This window comes from Lissotriton vulgaris, chromosome 2_1 (assembly GCF_964263255.1).
Source record: "Lissotriton vulgaris chromosome 2_1, aLisVul1.2, whole genome shotgun sequence".
Lineage (NCBI taxonomy): Eukaryota > Metazoa > Chordata > Amphibia > Caudata > Salamandridae > Lissotriton > Lissotriton vulgaris.
The window spans coordinates 1675534400-1675550810 of record NC_141687.1 but is presented as its reverse complement, the minus strand read 5'-3'; the positions used below and the strand labels follow the sequence as shown (position 1 = coordinate 1675550810).

Genomic DNA, 16411 nt, shown 5'->3' with positions numbered 1-16411 from the left:
TACAGACAATGCGTTTAGAAATGGCTCCAGAGAAAGAGCGAAGAGCAGAGGGGACAGAAGGCAACCGTGCCTTGTTCTCCTCTCTATCAGGAAGTTCGCTGATTCCCTTCCCCCGTAGCTAATCCTGGCCAGCGGATTGTCATACAGTGAACATACCCAATCGAGATACTGGCCCTGAATGCCCATCTTCTTTAACACCTCCCACAAGTACTCCCACCCCACTCGGTCAAATGCCTTTTCTGCATCTAGCATGACCATTCCGAGTGGGGTGAGGGTAGTTGAGGCTACATCAAAAGCTGTAATTGTGGTGTTCACATGGGCCATGGTGTCTCTCCCCAACACAAACCCGTGCTGCTGAACATTAACCAAAGCCGGCATAATGGGGGCTAGACGATTTGCCAAAAGTTTAGAAAAGATTTTTGCATCTGAATTGAGCAGAGAGATCGGCCGGTAAGAGCCACATTCTTCCGGAGGTTTGTTCTTCTTAAGAAAAAAAACTATTTTGGCTATTTTCCAAGATGTTGGAGCCTTCCCAGACTTTACTATAGAATTGATGACAGATTCTAAAAGAGGCAATAATTCCTGTGCTCAAATTTTGCACAATTCCATGGGTAGGCTGTCCTCCCCAGCAGCTTTTCCCACGGGTAGAGCTAAGATAGCCATGTTTATTTCAGTAAGTGTTATTTTTGAGCTAAGTTGTTGGAGAGCTTCTATATCAATATCTCTTTGTATGGACAGATGTTTGCTAAGGTATTGCAGTATTGCGGCCTTAGTGGGAGCATTGTCTGGGGTGTACAAATTTCGGTAGTAACTGACAAACTGGTCTAAGATCTCATCTGGCTGTTCATATTCACATAGATCAGGACCTTTGATTGTTTTAATCTTAGTTCTCGCTTTTTTGTCAGCTGCCTTGTATGCCAGCACTTTGCCGATTCTGTCTCCGCCTTCATATTGAGCCATTTTATACTTATACATTTTGGCGCTGTATCTCTCTCTCTAAGAGTCTTTTTAATAGATGATTGTAATTTACACAGTTCTATTCTTATCTAATTGATGTTTGATTTTGCTTGTGTAGTAGCTTCGGCTAGTTGCTGTTCTACTTGAAATATATTAGAGGTAGTTAACTTGGTGGCTCGACGATTCTCGGCATTTGACCTCAAAATATATTGCTGAGCGAACCCCCTTATACTACATTTGCAAGAGTCCCAAACTATATTGATCTTAGCTGAATTAATGTTCATCTCTATGAATTCTTTAATATGTTCTTTTAGAGATGCAACAAAGCGAGAGTCTATAAGTAGATATCTAGGGAAATTTAAATGTCGTATGTCCCTCCTCTGATCCCTGATCTCAAATTCTAGTAGTATCAGATTATGGTCGGATGTGATCCTCGAACATAGTTCCATATTACAGTTACCTGCTATTTGGTCCGTTGCCCAAACCATGTCTATTCTGGAACAGGATCTATGGGGCGCTGAATAGTAGGTATGTCCCGCTATATAGGGATATTTAGAACACCATACATTCTTCAGATTAAGCAGTCTACCAAGTTTCAAAATTGCAGACCTCACCTTGCGCATCCTATTTAGAGAACCCTGTCCCGTGGAATCTATTTTATAGTTGATAACACAGTTAAAATCACCCATGACCAAGACCTCCCCCTCCCACTCTAATAACTCTATACTTAGCTGTTCATACAGCTTAGGGTCGTCTATATTAGGCCCATATACCAAACACAAAACATATTTTTTAAATTCGAATTGGACTTGAGCGATTGCCCACCTTCCCCGTACGTCTGATGCAGTCTTGAGAATTTCGATACCTAGTCGTTTTTGTTTTAAAATGGCCACCCCCCGGATTGAGGCACCCAGAGTTGAACATACCACCAGCTCGTACCCCGTTTGGGACAGCAGCTTTCTATCCTGGTAGCTAATGTGAGTTTCTGACAAAAGCGCAAAGTGGGGTTTGTACATATCAACCTCCTCTTGTACTAATCTCCTCTTTTGCTTGCTGTTGAGGCCAGCAACATTCCAAACTAATAGTCTTAACTTAAACATATCTTATATTGGTACCTTTGATTCTCCTCTGTATAAAGTCTTTATCAAACAAACATGACTTGATTTTGTCTAAGCCGTAAATATTTTTTGCAATACATTTTTTCCCCTTTTCTTTAACCCACCCTTGCCCATTACCCTTCCACACCCTCTTACCCTCAAGTCCCAATGGGGGGAGCACCCCTCTATCCCTTGCTGCCACTGTAGTGGCAGCACAGTGAAGTGGTAAGCATGAAGGCAACCCCCACCTGCTTCCAAAAATAAAATCTTCAATTCGTCAGAGAGGAAAAGCAAAAAGAGAAAAGGAGGAAAAGAAAAAGAGGAAGGAAGTAGAGAAGAAAGTATAGAGGTTTGTGTATGAATGCATTTAAGAATACAAAAACAAAATTCATCCCAATGCGTCCCATTGTACTTTCATTACTACTTCAAATTCAAGTAGTAGAAATCAAAGAAACATATCCTGCTGTGGCCATTTCAATTGCCTCTCTCAATTGTGAATTTTCTAGAGCCTGGACCACCTCTTCTTGTTCAGCAAAGAAGAATGACTGACCATTTCTAATCACCTTGAGGTGGGCAGGCTCTTGTAAATAAACCGTTCAGCCTATAGCCTTAAAAGAAGCGATCAGCTTGCAGAGCTCCCAGTGTCGGTCCATTGTACCCTTACTTAAATCCGAGCGCACAAAAAAAGTAATGTTATCAAGAGTGACCGGGCTGTTAGGTTTGGCTTAAGAGACACTGCTTGCCTCAGCAGAAAGTTTCCAAAGTAGATCAGGAACGGTCTAGGGAATTTATTATCTTTGTTCTTTTGAAAGAGAGGTAGTCTTTGTACCCGCTGGAGTTGAGAGTCCCAATCCCAGTCTGATAGATCACTGAAAGCCTTTTGGAATAGGTTCACAACATAAGATCTGGGGTCGGCCCCCTCCGTGCCCTCGGGAATTCCAAAAAGTCAGAGGTTATGTCTACGTGCCCTATTCTCCAAGTCCTCCACCTTGGCCTCTAGTTTACATATACATATTGAGTGAGATCTGGTTAGTGATTCGGTTCGAGTTGCACCTTCTTCCACTTCCACAACTCGTTGTTTTAAATCCTCCATCTCCTGCGTGACCCCTCCGAGCTTTTGGCACACTTCACTCATGAATGCCTACAGTTTAGTATTGTCCTCTCTTAGCTGCAAGAAATGTTGTTGGCCTTCTTGTCTTTGTGCCAAGAGAGTCTGCATAATTAGATCGGTAGAAGCGATGTTTAAATGGTCTACTGTTTTTCCTTGCATAGTTGATTGAGCCTGCAAGGGACTTGATATATCGCTGTGGTCCGAAATTAAGGCCAGCGTGTTGATAAGGGGAGAGCTAGGGCCCGCATTTACCTTCTCTTTATCGGTGTTTGATAATCCCAATAGAAAATTATCAGTTCCTGCTTCCATTGGCGTTGAGCTTGGCCTTGAACTTGTTGAGTCTATTTGTGAGCTGATGAGGGTGCTGGTTGCTAGATTGCTGGTCGAATTTACAAAGAGAGTTGAGGCAGAAATGCTAGGCTGTATGACCGTAACTGTATCCAAGTTACTGGGCTCAGGATTCGTCGGCAAAGTTGGTGAGATTGTAGCGTCCACGTTTACTGATGCCAGTGTTCTTATATTCTCCAGTCTAGAAGGTGTATTTTTGTCCCTTGAATGCAAATCTTCATCGGGGCTTGCGCCAGATAACCTCAAGGCCATGCTCTTCACTCCCTCCTTTGCTTTAATCCATTTTCTCAGCGGGCTATCGTCTACAATAGCCTTTCGCCCCTTCTTGATTACAGAGGGATCTTTAGTCAGTAGTTTACGAACAGTGGCCTTGGATTTGGTTTAAGCTTTCAATTTTTTTTTTCCTTGAGCCAGATAGTTCACTGGCATTAAATCTATTATATGAGGTTTCTGTATCGATTTCAATTTCGTCCTCATCAGGCATCTTTTCATAGTCAGGGTTAGAGCTCTCCTCTGTTATGTCTATTGCGTCGGTGAGTACGCACTCTACTACATTATTTCCCGGTAGAGTTTCGCCGAGTTGTTTCTCTGCTGCTGACCCAACTCTGCCTGAGTCTGCTATTGTCTGGATTGCTTGTGCTGCATCAGTATGACTAATTGAGTCAACTATATTGTTGGCGAAGGCGTGGATCTCTGCCGGTACAGTAATTAAGTGATCGACCTCGTTTACATTCCCTTCAGCAGCTTCCCTATATAGCATTGTATCGCTTCAATTCTCTCTTGTACGAACAACCATGTGGACGGGTTCATCCTCTGTGTGGGGTTCGACCTTATCCGTGTCCTTTAAAATCTCTTTGCCAATGTTAGCCGCGTTTAAATTGGCTTCCCCATTGTGTTCAGTTAAAGGGACTGTTAAAGGAACTGCATTCACTACTTCAAAAACTACAGCGTCTGACTCCTTGTTGGCTATTCCTTCTCGTTCACCTGGAGAAAACAGACTAAAGTGATTCAAATTCTCATCACAGCAAGCCGATAATTCAATATTATTGCCAGCGCCTATGTCAAACACAGCCGGGCGGAGCATTTGTTTAGCAGCCGAGATGGTTGTACCTTTAACTCCAGCGCCCGTAACCATCTTAGCTTTCGTGTTTGCTGCAGACTCCCTCATTGCCGATTTTACATCACAGGCAGACGCCGTACCTGAAGTGTCCAGTTTTGCTCTCTTTCCAATATTGCCAGCCCGGGTGGAGCTGGTATTCTGCCTCGATGCCATCAATCTAGTCGTGTGCCTCGACTCTTTTGTTGAGCGTGGCGCCCGGTCCTCGTCCGATCCTGCGCACAGCTGAGCAGAGAGCAAGCCGAGACCCGCCCAGCTGACCGCCCTGCCGAACGCCCGTCCGCAAAGCGGACAGGTCCTTCCGAGTCTCCAAACCGGCAGGATCCCTCTGCTCAAACGGCAGACGAGCTGCAACATCGACACCGAATATGGTGAGAGAGAGCTTTAATGAAGATTACGGGATTTTTCAGTTTTTTAAGTTTTGGAGTTTTTAGAACATTTCCCCTCCCGCCTTAGCATTGGCTCGTCTCGGGGTCTGGTATTTTCACCTCTCTGCGTTTCTTCCGTAGCAGACTTCTCGTGAGGAAGAATCCATATTTTCTATGTTGCTTCCTCTTAACTATTCCTGCTTCGTGCGCTGTACAATCGCTTTTCCTCGCAATATCATAGTGGTGGAGCGGTGGAGGAGCTACTCCATGCTGCTTCCTTCACCTGGCGGCGTCAATCCGCCATCTTGACTCCGCCCCCAAGACTTACATATTGGTAGATGAGTAATGATGGAGGCGGAAGGACAAAGAGGTGCTCAAAAGCATGTCATAACGCCCTCTTCTGTCATCACTCTATACAAGAGCCCTTGGTGAAGTTATCTCTTCCTTTAGCTCTTCCAGTCACCTTTTAGGTCAGGCCTTTTAGACTGCCTCGTCAGATTTTCGCTTTAAAATACATATATTTATAAATAAACACATAGAGGGACATTGAGTCATCCTTGCTCATGTATTGGTCTGCTCAGTCGGCAATCACACGTTGTTTCCATCCACTAAAGCATACAGCATGGGGAATTGTGTCCGACCACTTCAGCCATTGGTCTCTTGCATTGCATCTGCATAAACATAAGCCCCATTCAGTGCCAGAATTGGCGGTTCAGTCTTTCATTTTATTTAGGCCTCTTGAGATGCCTCATGGGTGGTGGTATGCAAGTGGTCCATGGGACCAAGAATTCGATGTAACATCCCCTGCACACACAGTAACAACACATTCCGGCATATGGAAAAGACAGGTCTAGCACCTGGGGCACTTTCTGTGTTGGGTGCTCTTGTATTTGCTCCTTCATCAGCTTTGGGTTTCCATGGCCGTGCTTCCTTTTACTTGAACCGTGATATTAGGTAATTTTCTGCCTATCTTTGGGAGCGGGTATTCTGATGACATATACAGCTCATTCCATTATTAGCATCCATGGGAGGGCTGCATAAATGTAGGCTGCTAACACAGACAGCCCAGTTCAGTGCTTCGTCCGGCACCATGTATTCATTTGGGTGCGAGTGTGTCTATGTTAACATATGGTAACATATATGTTTACCTGTCAGTGTATTTGTTTGGAATTGGCTATGCATGTTGGAATGCTGGTGTTAGCATGTTAAAATATCTATGTGATTGCAGGCCTGGCTGTGTTTGTATGTCATTTTTTGCGCTTTGTGTTCGTCTAACTCTGTTTTTCAGCATGCATCTAATATTAGTAACTGTAGTATCATAAAATTGGCTAATAGTAATACCAGTTATTTCCAGTGCCTAGAAACTGCAATAACTGAATTTGTAGTATTATATAGAAAGAATATTATATCTCATCTCTCACTATGCTATAAAAACATAACCCTACAGCACACACCCATCTGGCAAACAGAATATCTTTTCCCAAAACACCTCAAAAAAACACCCTCTGTAACACTTACCAGGACATTATATTTGAAACGCTCAGGCTCACTTTCCCCAACATTCACTCTCTCCAGCCCCATATGCAGTCCACACTGCACGAAGACCCTGCTTGTGTCCACATCACACTACCTTTGCCCTCACACACTGATTTTGGTCCCACACCTGCATTGCTGTATCCCTCTCTGCTGTTGACCTATATACTGCCTATGCCATCCTTGTACCTTTATTATCAAAGCCAATAGCTCAGCAAGACTCCATTGAAGGGCAGACCTATTGCCTTTGTCAATGCGTGTTCGAATCTGAATCTTCTTTAACTTCCGCTTCCTTACCACAGGTCTCAAACACTTAGTACCCAACTGCATGACTGCTATTCAACAGGTTCTACCCATTTCCATCACCCTAATTCTTTATTCTATTACTGCCATGTAGTGAACATTCAGAGACCCTGAGTTCATCTCAAGTCACACACTATTATAACCTTAACACCCTGACCATCAACAAACTGGGCTATATCACCAGCCTCCTTCTGGCCTACCAAACAGCTCATGAACCTTCAATAAGTCCTCAGAGTTGCCGCCAGGACCTTATTCAACCACCCCAGACCATCCTGCTCTTCGTTTATCAGGCACAAGACTCTCTGTATACAGCAGGACTAACTAATGTGTACACTTTTCTCATCCATATTTTGCAGTGGTGCCAAGGCCTTAAACTACAAATTACCACCAAAGGTTCCAAGCCCAGTGCTGCCTCATAAGCACAAAAGCGAAGTCTATTAATGGCAGTGCCCGAGATATCTTGCCCTACACTAAAATGCTCCTTACTGTGAGAAGTGGGAACCCCTCTCCTACCCCAGCTTTACAGAGGACTACAAAAGCAACTAATCTGTGCTTTATGAACCTGTTTTTGGGGGGAGGGAAGTTTAATATAGCACGAACTGGACCCGAAGGTATCCAATGCATTACAGTAGGACACATTCATTTTGTTAGGCACATGGAGATAGGGGATTTGCCCCAAATCACAGGATGTTAAGAGTCCTGCTGAGACTCGAACCCAGTTCCCCAGCTTTGAGGTTGGCCACTCTAGCCGATAGGCCACACCCTGATTAGCTATTCAGATTACCACATTCAGCAGCATTGACACCAGCAGCCTGTGATCGCCAGGATGCTACGCTGGACTAGTACTGCTGACTGCTTAGTTCAACATTGCCCCACTTGACTCCATGTATTCTCATTTCCAGAATCATGTTTTATGCCAACACCATGCCTCCTAGTGCTCATGTATCATTCATAATTTTCAGTCGAAATGCGTGAGAATTCAATATAAAATGACTGGGTTCGGAGACTTGAAAAATATGCCAGCAATTTTTAAAAACAAATATGAACCTTAGAGAAAGCGAATGCTTGGAATGGGATTACCTCTTCAAAATCCTAGAACAATTTGGATTGGGTGAACAGTTTATAAATAAAGTACGGCTGTTATACGAGCAACCTACTGCATTAGTTAATTGCGGAGGTATTGTTTCTGATACTTTCCCAATCTGTAGAGGAACTCGCCAAGGTTGCCCGTTTTCACCTCTTTTGTTCCTAATGTCCATTGAACCTCTTGCAGCAGCAATTCGCCAGTCAGCTGCTGTTGTTGGTGTCCCCCTTCCGGTGGGCGAATCTAAATTTTATCTCTACTCATATGACATCTTACTAACCATTACTGATTTATCCATTCATTACCATCGCTGCTTCAAATCATAGAATATTTCTCCTCTTTCTCTGGGTATAAAATTAATTGGGACAAGAGTGAATATCAGATGGCACCTCAAAAGATGTGATACAAGACTACCCCTTTCATTGGCAATCCTCTTGTTTAAAGTATTTAGGTATGCCTGTAAACAAAGGGACAATAGCAATGGTTTCAGATAATACAGGTGCCCTGGTTACTCAGATGCAACGTGACTTCGATAAATGAAAAGCATTGGGTTTATCTTTGTAGGGTAGAGTCCAAGCTATAAAAATGATTACACTTCCGCGTTTCCTCTATACACTCGGAATGCTCCCTTTTCATATTCCGTTATCCACATTACGCGTCATAGACTCTAAGATAAAATCTTTTGTATGGGGCTCCATAAAACCTCATTTGGCAGTGAATAAACTAAATGCTCATCACTCCAGTGGAGGTCTCAGTCTTCCCTCGATAGAACATTATTCACTTGCATTACAACTATCTCAACTTACATACATGCTCCAAGATAACTTCAATACACCACAATGGGTAAATGTTGAGAGATCCCCGTTATCCACGGAACTAGGTCTTTCAGCCCTATATGGGTCAGGCACAAGCCGCCTGGATCCCCGTAAGGCTATACTATCAGCAAATGCGCAAAACATGGCTAAGAACACACCGTATATTGGGCTTTAATCCACGTTTACATGCAAAAGCCCCAACATGGAATAACTCCAGTATTCGCATTAAAGGAAAGACTTTCTCCTGGCCCCAATGGAAATCAGCAGGTATCATTACCTTGGATCAGATTCTTCACGATGGGTATCTCATACCCTTTTCCCAATTGGTGGATGAGTTCAATCTCCCCTTATCACAATCAGACAATTATCTACAACTCAATAATTCCATTATTAAGGTTTTAGGTCCGAAACCCTGGATACTACAAATTTCACCAGTAGTGTCTTATATTCACATTTGGGGAGACATAAAGGAGTTATCTCTGGTCTGTATAAAACAGTTACAACACAACTATTTTCATACCTTTTTTCTTGTGATCTTCGTTCTAAATGGCAATCATGTTTAGGGATTTCTTATGAAGATGAAGAATGGGTGTAACTACTGGGAAATTTGGCTAAAGGTGCCCAGGAAGCTCGTCTAAAATGTTGTTTATTTAAAATACTTTATGACTGGCACTGGTCACTGGTTAAATTACATAAGGCAGGCCTGCTACCGCATACTAATTGTTGGAGGTGTAACGCCTCTGGCTGTGACATAGTCCACCTCATATGTACATGTTCTATGGTTAAACAATATTGGTCATACATAGGTCAGGTTATACATAACACTTTTTCTTTATATCTACCACTTTTGCCAGCAACTATTTTACTGCATGACTATCGGGATTCCCCTACTCTCTCCAAACTACAATGCCGTCTTGTACCTCCCGCATTGGCTACTGCTAAAATATGTATATTAATGCAATGGAAATCCACATCTCCACCATCCCAAGAGAATTGGTTAACAACAATGATTCAAACTGCCTCACATGAGAGAGTTATATATATCAGTCAAGACCAAACAGGGTTGTTTTTACAAGTGCAGGATCCTGTCCTCAATATAGAGAATGTTTCCACAACTATTTCCACGACTTAATCTGTTTTAGCCTCTTTTGCAAAAGGATAATTACTTTTTATATTTTTTATTTTGTTTCTTCTATCCTTCTCTCTAAAAGGCCTAGTAACGACATTTACATAGTTTAGAGTCTTGTACACTTGATATCTCCTTCTTAGTTAATACTGTTACACTCATACTTTCAATTGGGTGTTCTTGTATTTGTATCTATATTACCTTTTTGATATTTAAATGTATATATTTAATGAAATGTGTAACTTAATGTACTAGCAAATTAATACCTTAATAATTTCAGATTTTAACGTTTTTTGCATTACACTAAGTTGTCACTTCAGTAATTTCATATTTAATATTTAATGATGATTGTTCTAATTGTACTTAGTGTACTGAGTTTTACCCTGTATCGTTCCTCATTTATATTATTCTATATATTCTGATATATTTGGTTTTATATATAACTGCATTTATTAATATTTCTCTACTGCTAAAAAAATATTAATATTTCTCTTCTGCTAAGTATTATAGAATCTGCTACTTTATGATATTCTTTCTGTATTGTACACAAAAAAACGAATGCACACTACCTGATGCAGTTCAGTCTCTCCATGTATAATCAGGCAGTACTAGGGCAATCCTGTGGAAAACACAAAATTAACAAGATTACATTTTCTCTCAAATGGCATGCATGATACAGAATGCCTGAAAGGGTGGTAAGGAACAATTGCTGAAGTTGTAGTTTTAGTTGCCCACTTACAAAAATGGCTAAAACAGACATAGAGAAAGCAATTAAAGTGAGCGGGATCTGCCAGTTGGGATCTAGGGATCACATATTACTAACCGCCACCGGATCTTGTTGTTAGAAGCGCATGTGAGGGACCGATGTTGATAAAAGAAAGTACAACCTACTGTAATAGAAAGGGCTATGTAGGAGAAAGTATTGAGCCATAAACTGAAAGAGACGGAAACCCAGATATAGGGCCTGATTATGATGCCGGCAGACGTACTGATGCGAAGCAGGACCACCGACTAGGAGTCGAAGGTCCCACTGGCCACATTACGATGTGACTGCCTTAACAGCATTTGCATTGTGTATCTTTTGTGTTGCGGCGTTTGCTGCGGGCTCTAGCACATGCCACAATACAAACAAAACTCTATCAAATCCCTGTACCATGTGGCAGGCACCATGTGGTGCCTGCCACATGGAGCAGGGCTATGTATGGGGCTCCATAGGTGTCTCCCAGAGCCCATATTAGAGGGCCAGGAAGGAATGGGGGCCCACTAGGGCCCCCCAAATTTACTTTCTGCCGGCAGGAAGGGACATTGTAATCCCTACGGTGGCGCATTAGCAGGCACCGCCACTCTTGTAGGGATTGCAGGCCGTCCGACGATCCGGCAGGCTCCTTGAGCCCATCGGATTGTGACGGTCGGTCTCTCCGACAGCCCTACATCCACCCACCATCATCATGCGGTAGGCGTACCTGCAGGGTCTGATGGCGGTGGGGCCGCCACTGACGGCCTGATGGTGGCGGTCCCACCACCATAGTAATGAGGCCCATTGTTTGGTGGAACTCTTTTAGTCAATGAAATAGAAGACAGGCTTTCAAAAAAGACTCAGGAAATCAAATACCCCAAAATTTAGTACTTCCAAATTCATCGAGTATGTTTACTCAGTGCCACTATTTCCACTTGCCCAAGTGAACAAGATGATTTATGCCGTTATCATGTTTTTGTTATTGATTTGAAGATATATGTATTTGTTTAATATTACTAACGGTCTGAGTCATTAGCGACAACACAAGGCTATATGAGGGATTCTTACCAGAGAGCAGGTACTCTCACATAGAAAAAGATCGGCAAAGAGGACAAAGGAGTCGAAGTTCACAAGCTTAAACATGCTCATCTCAAAGCTCGCCAACTTAGAGCGGCCATTTTGTTGTACAACGAATCTGACTCCCAAGTCACTTGGGCATCTGCAAAATAAAGAAAAGAAATTAGAGTCAATATTACATTTTTATATCAATCTGGAATGCAAATCCTACATTCAAAAGGAGCAGCTGGCCAGTAATGCTACCTTTAGGCATCACTAAAGGCACAATGTTTATCTCAGCCCCGTGGCCCGTGGTATAGGCCCACTAACCAAATGTTGCACGCGTTCTCAGAATATACTACATCAACTTGAAATATCCCTCACACCTTGCACTCTATATGAATATGCACTACATTCATGGGGCCCGATTCATAGAACTAACTTAAGACAAACTCCTAAACCTACTACCATTTTGGTATTCACAGAAGGCACTTACTCTTTTTGGTATTCGCAGAAGGCACTTGCTCTTTTCGGTATTCACAGAAGTTAGGAGTCCTAACTTTAGGACTCCTAAATGCCTTCTGTGAATACCAAAAGTCTTAAAGTTAGGATTTTTCTCAGTTTAGGAGTAGTAAAGTTAGGACTCCTAACTTTAGACTCCTAAATTCCTTCTGTGAATACTGAAAGTCTTAAAGCTAGGGTTTTTCTCAGTTTAGGAGTAGTAAAGTTAGGACTCCTAAATGCCTTCTGTGAATACAGAAAGTCTTAAAGTTAGGATTTTTCTCAGTTTAGGAGTAGTAAAGTTGGGACTCCTAACTTTAGGACTCCTAAATGCCTTCTGTGAATACCAAAAGTCTTAAAGGTAGGATTTTCTCCGTTTAGGAGTAGTAAAGTTGGGTGTCCTAACTTTAGGACTCCTAAATGCCTTCTGTGAATACCGAAAGTCTTAAAGGTAGGATTTTCTCAGTTTAGGAGTCCTTAAGTTAATAGTCCTAACTTTACTACTCCTAAAATGAGAAAAATCCTAACTTTAAGACTGTCGGTATTTACAGAAGGCATTTAGGAGTCCTAAAGTTAGGACTCCTAACTTCTGTGAATACCGAAATGAGTAAGTGCCTTCTGTAAATACCAAAATGAGTAAGTGCCTTCTGTGAATACCAGAATGTTAGTAAGTTTAGGATTTTGTCTTAAGTTTGTTCTGTGAATCGGGCCCATGGATCCCGATTCTGAACCACTCTCTCTCTCCCAATCACGTTGCACGGAGACCCAGCATGACAACCCCAATGTGGCTCTACAACCTTTTTAAGCGCTTCACCTACTGACTCCATCCTCCACCCTTCTGGCCTCTAACAGAACCCTGCACCCCTGTGATTCAACCCTGCAGCTACCTAATAATAACCCATAGTCTTTACCAAAAGCCTATATTCCTGTCCCACCTCTTCAGCCCTCTTACTAAACCATGCAGCCCTCAGATCCATGCTCTTGAACTCCCCTTCAACCCAACTCTGTACCCCTAACTCAGTCAGAAAGTCTTCTGACACGATCCTGCAGCCCTCTGTCCCACCTATAGTCCCAAGGCTCTGCTCTGGAAGACTCCTATGCAATCCTGCAGCTCTTTAACAAAACCCTATACCCTTCTAGGGAAGCCATGTAGCCCCTTAGCCATACAATCAGGCAGGCAGGCAGTGCCGATGGGCTGCTCTGACAGGTCAGTGTCTAGGCCAGTTTTCTAAATGTTTGTGGGCCTTATTTACGGTTGGTACTGTTGATTTCCCTCATATTAAATCAAACATTGTCTGCAGCAAGCTCAAACCGATGCAGTCTTGCATATCTTTAAAATAACATATACAACATATCTTTACAAGTTCAGAACGGCCCTAATTTGCAAACCTTTTTTAGCTATTTAATTCAATAATGAGGCCCACTTTTATTTTGGTACCCGGCCTGTTTTCTGTCCCAGTGTGCCTCTGAATGCAGCCTTCAAACAAAGCCCTGTAGCTGTCTCAAGAAAAACTTCAGGCCTCTGGTCCGACCCTGCAGGCATGTCACTCAGCATTAAAACACAAACATTCAGGGAATGAGAATGTCATGTTCACAATATGAGACGACAGTGGGCCATGGGTCATCATATTTTCAAAACCGACTGAAAAGCCCTTTGGAACAAAAATAGAGCTTTTATAAGGGACACATAAAAAACTCCGCGAATTGCCCCCGACTGGTGTCACATTGCAAGTGGCATACAGAGCATTACTAAAGATGGTACTTATAATTTCTAAATGTAAGCAGGTCACCTCTATGTGAAGCCAAGGAGATACTGAAAAGAAAGAAACCTTACAATACATATTATTGCAGTGCCTTTCACTTGTAAGAAAAAACAACTTCCAGTCCAAAAAAAGCTGTATGTCTTTAAGGCAAAACAATATTAGGCGGCAATGAAGGGAGCCACCCCGCACAGAGTGTCAAATGCCTAATAAAGCTCAATTGGCCGGGGAAAATGGCAGAAATTATCTGTGCCTGGAGTATAGAAAACCCTTGCACTCCCTACTGACTGAGTCAGATTTCCCTCCTCAGTAAAGAAAACTGCTCCTATGTGAAAACAGGTCCCGTGCGAGGTTTTTTAGTTGTTATACAGGTTTTTGTAAAGTGCTACAACGTTGAAAAATCCTCTTGAACTTATTTAGTTCCCCAGAGGGAAAATTCCATATGGTGTTTAGAGGATTACTTCTAGCATGCGAGATGCTATTTCTAGCTGTTTTTTTCCTAAATAATGCAGGACTTAAGATACCTCCCTCCACCTTCAATTTGATGTACAAAAAATGCATTTCGGTAGTGCTGTGAGATTCATAGTGAATATGAGATTAAAGCCACTATTATTCAATACCTCAAACAATTTAATCAACTCCTACTCGCCAAACCAAATTAAGAAAAAGATTGTCATTGTAGCGAAGCCGCATCACCTCCTCCTACCCCCATGTACAAATCTGCAGAGATGGGTGCGAAACAGGTGCTCATCCCGCTCCCCTTCATTTGTTTATAAAGGGCATCTGCAAATAGGAAGACTTTCTAATTGAGGTGACAGCCTTAACGACTCGGTTTTGCCGAGACAAAGCAGCTGTCTGAATTGGACTTAGGGGCGGCCGTAGCAGGCCCCCCTTCACCCTAGGCCCTCCATATCAGTCGCACGGGGGTACCCATGGGACCCCACTTTCCATGGGATGTCCGCTTTTCCCCTCCCACCCCTTTTGCAATGGGAGCCTTTGTTCACTTTGGGTACACATGCTCCCATTGAATTCAATATGAGTCTGACTGAACCGAGTCTGTACACATACGGACACATCGTACTCAGTGGGTGGGACTCTCGCACAGAAAGCATTCCTAACTGGTAGGAATGCTTTGCTAACAAGATCGTAATCGGCCCCTTAATGTTACTATCCCATGTCCGGAAAATACAAAATAAGGTAAATGGTGGCAGGTTGGGGCATCCTTGACCTTGCAGGGTACCTCAAAAGGATGGCATCAAATAAAAAAATACAAAATGTAGGGAGTGGAGGGTGGCTGAGATCCCTTGGGACACAGCACTTGCCCCTAGACTCATGCAGGAGTGTAAAGGGAGCCAGAGAGGCTTTCCCTCTCGTGAGTCATGGTCCAACCCAACCCACACTCAAAAATGGTAATAAAAAGCATATTACCCTCTGTGCATCTTCAAATGTACCATAAATGCCACGGTAGGGAAAATAAATAGGGCCCAATAATAGGTTATTTGAAGTAACTGTACTAAAAAATACACATGTTTATTACCACAGTAAGCAAAAATGACATGAGAAAAACTATTTTACTGCCTTGCAAACTGCATGTAATAATTACTTTATACAGAATTGTTTTCCCTAATTGTCCTGATGTCTGGTCAATGTGATTTTAATATACTGCACTCCTTTGCATACCGGTTAGATACACATGAAAACTATCATGGCATAAACTATGTACGCAACAGTATAATATGCAATGTATTACAATTGTTTAGGGTGGAAGGGTACTCAACACTTGATGATAATAAATGACATATGTAGGAAGCTGGCTTTGTATATGGTATACCACTAGGTGCACCTTAAGTATCTATCTCATCTGGGACACTATTGGGGTTACTCCCAGTGGTATTACTAAATTTTATTAGGCAACAATATTGATTGGGAAAATAGAGAGGTGATCAGGGATCCACAAGGTAGATGGATATGGGTCAGAGCTGCAATTAAAGGGTTAAGCTTAAATTGTATTTATTATTATGGACCAATTTGCGATGATATTGATTCTTACTCAGCTTTACAAAATGGCATTGGGTGCAGTAGGGTCGCTGATTTTTGGAGGGGTTTTTAATCAGATTCGGGTCTGGCCGAAGGTACATCTAATAAGAATTCAAAAATAACAAAAACCAAAGACAAAAAAATTAGAGAGGCTTTTAAATCTAATTATGAGCTCTGGACCCTTGGAGAGAAGACCATCCACATTCCAAACAATATACATCCTTATTACAGAGATTTAAAATGGCCACACGCATCAATTTTGTTTTTGTTTCGAAATCCTTGAAGAGAGGTCAATCGGCTATCCAAGCCAATGCCTTTTCTGACCATTCATTTGTTTCGGTAGCAGTAGAGCTTGATTTGAGGAAAAGGGATAGACTAATGTGGGAGCTTGACAGAACGTAGCTCTACAATCCTCAATGGGTTAAGGAAACAAAACAGTTAATTCTAGAGGTTTTCACTATT

The 16411-nt window shown here is 42.3% G+C and overlaps 1 protein-coding gene across 1 annotated transcript in view; it reads right to left on the bottom strand.

The window, feature by feature from the left end:
• LOC147733072 (uromodulin-like) overlaps window positions 1-16411 on the bottom strand; it is a 236180-nt gene that overhangs the window by 23505 nt on the left and 196264 nt on the right. The window contains exons 7-8 of the mRNA XM_086958915.1: window positions 11664-11814; window positions 10429-10478 (exon numbers count right to left, since the gene is read on the bottom strand). Of these exons, the coding sequence (XP_086815041.1) occupies window positions 10458-10478; window positions 11664-11814 (172 nt within the window). The 3' untranslated portion in view covers window positions 10429-10457. The remainder of the gene's footprint in view (window positions 1-10428; window positions 10479-11663; window positions 11815-16411) is intronic.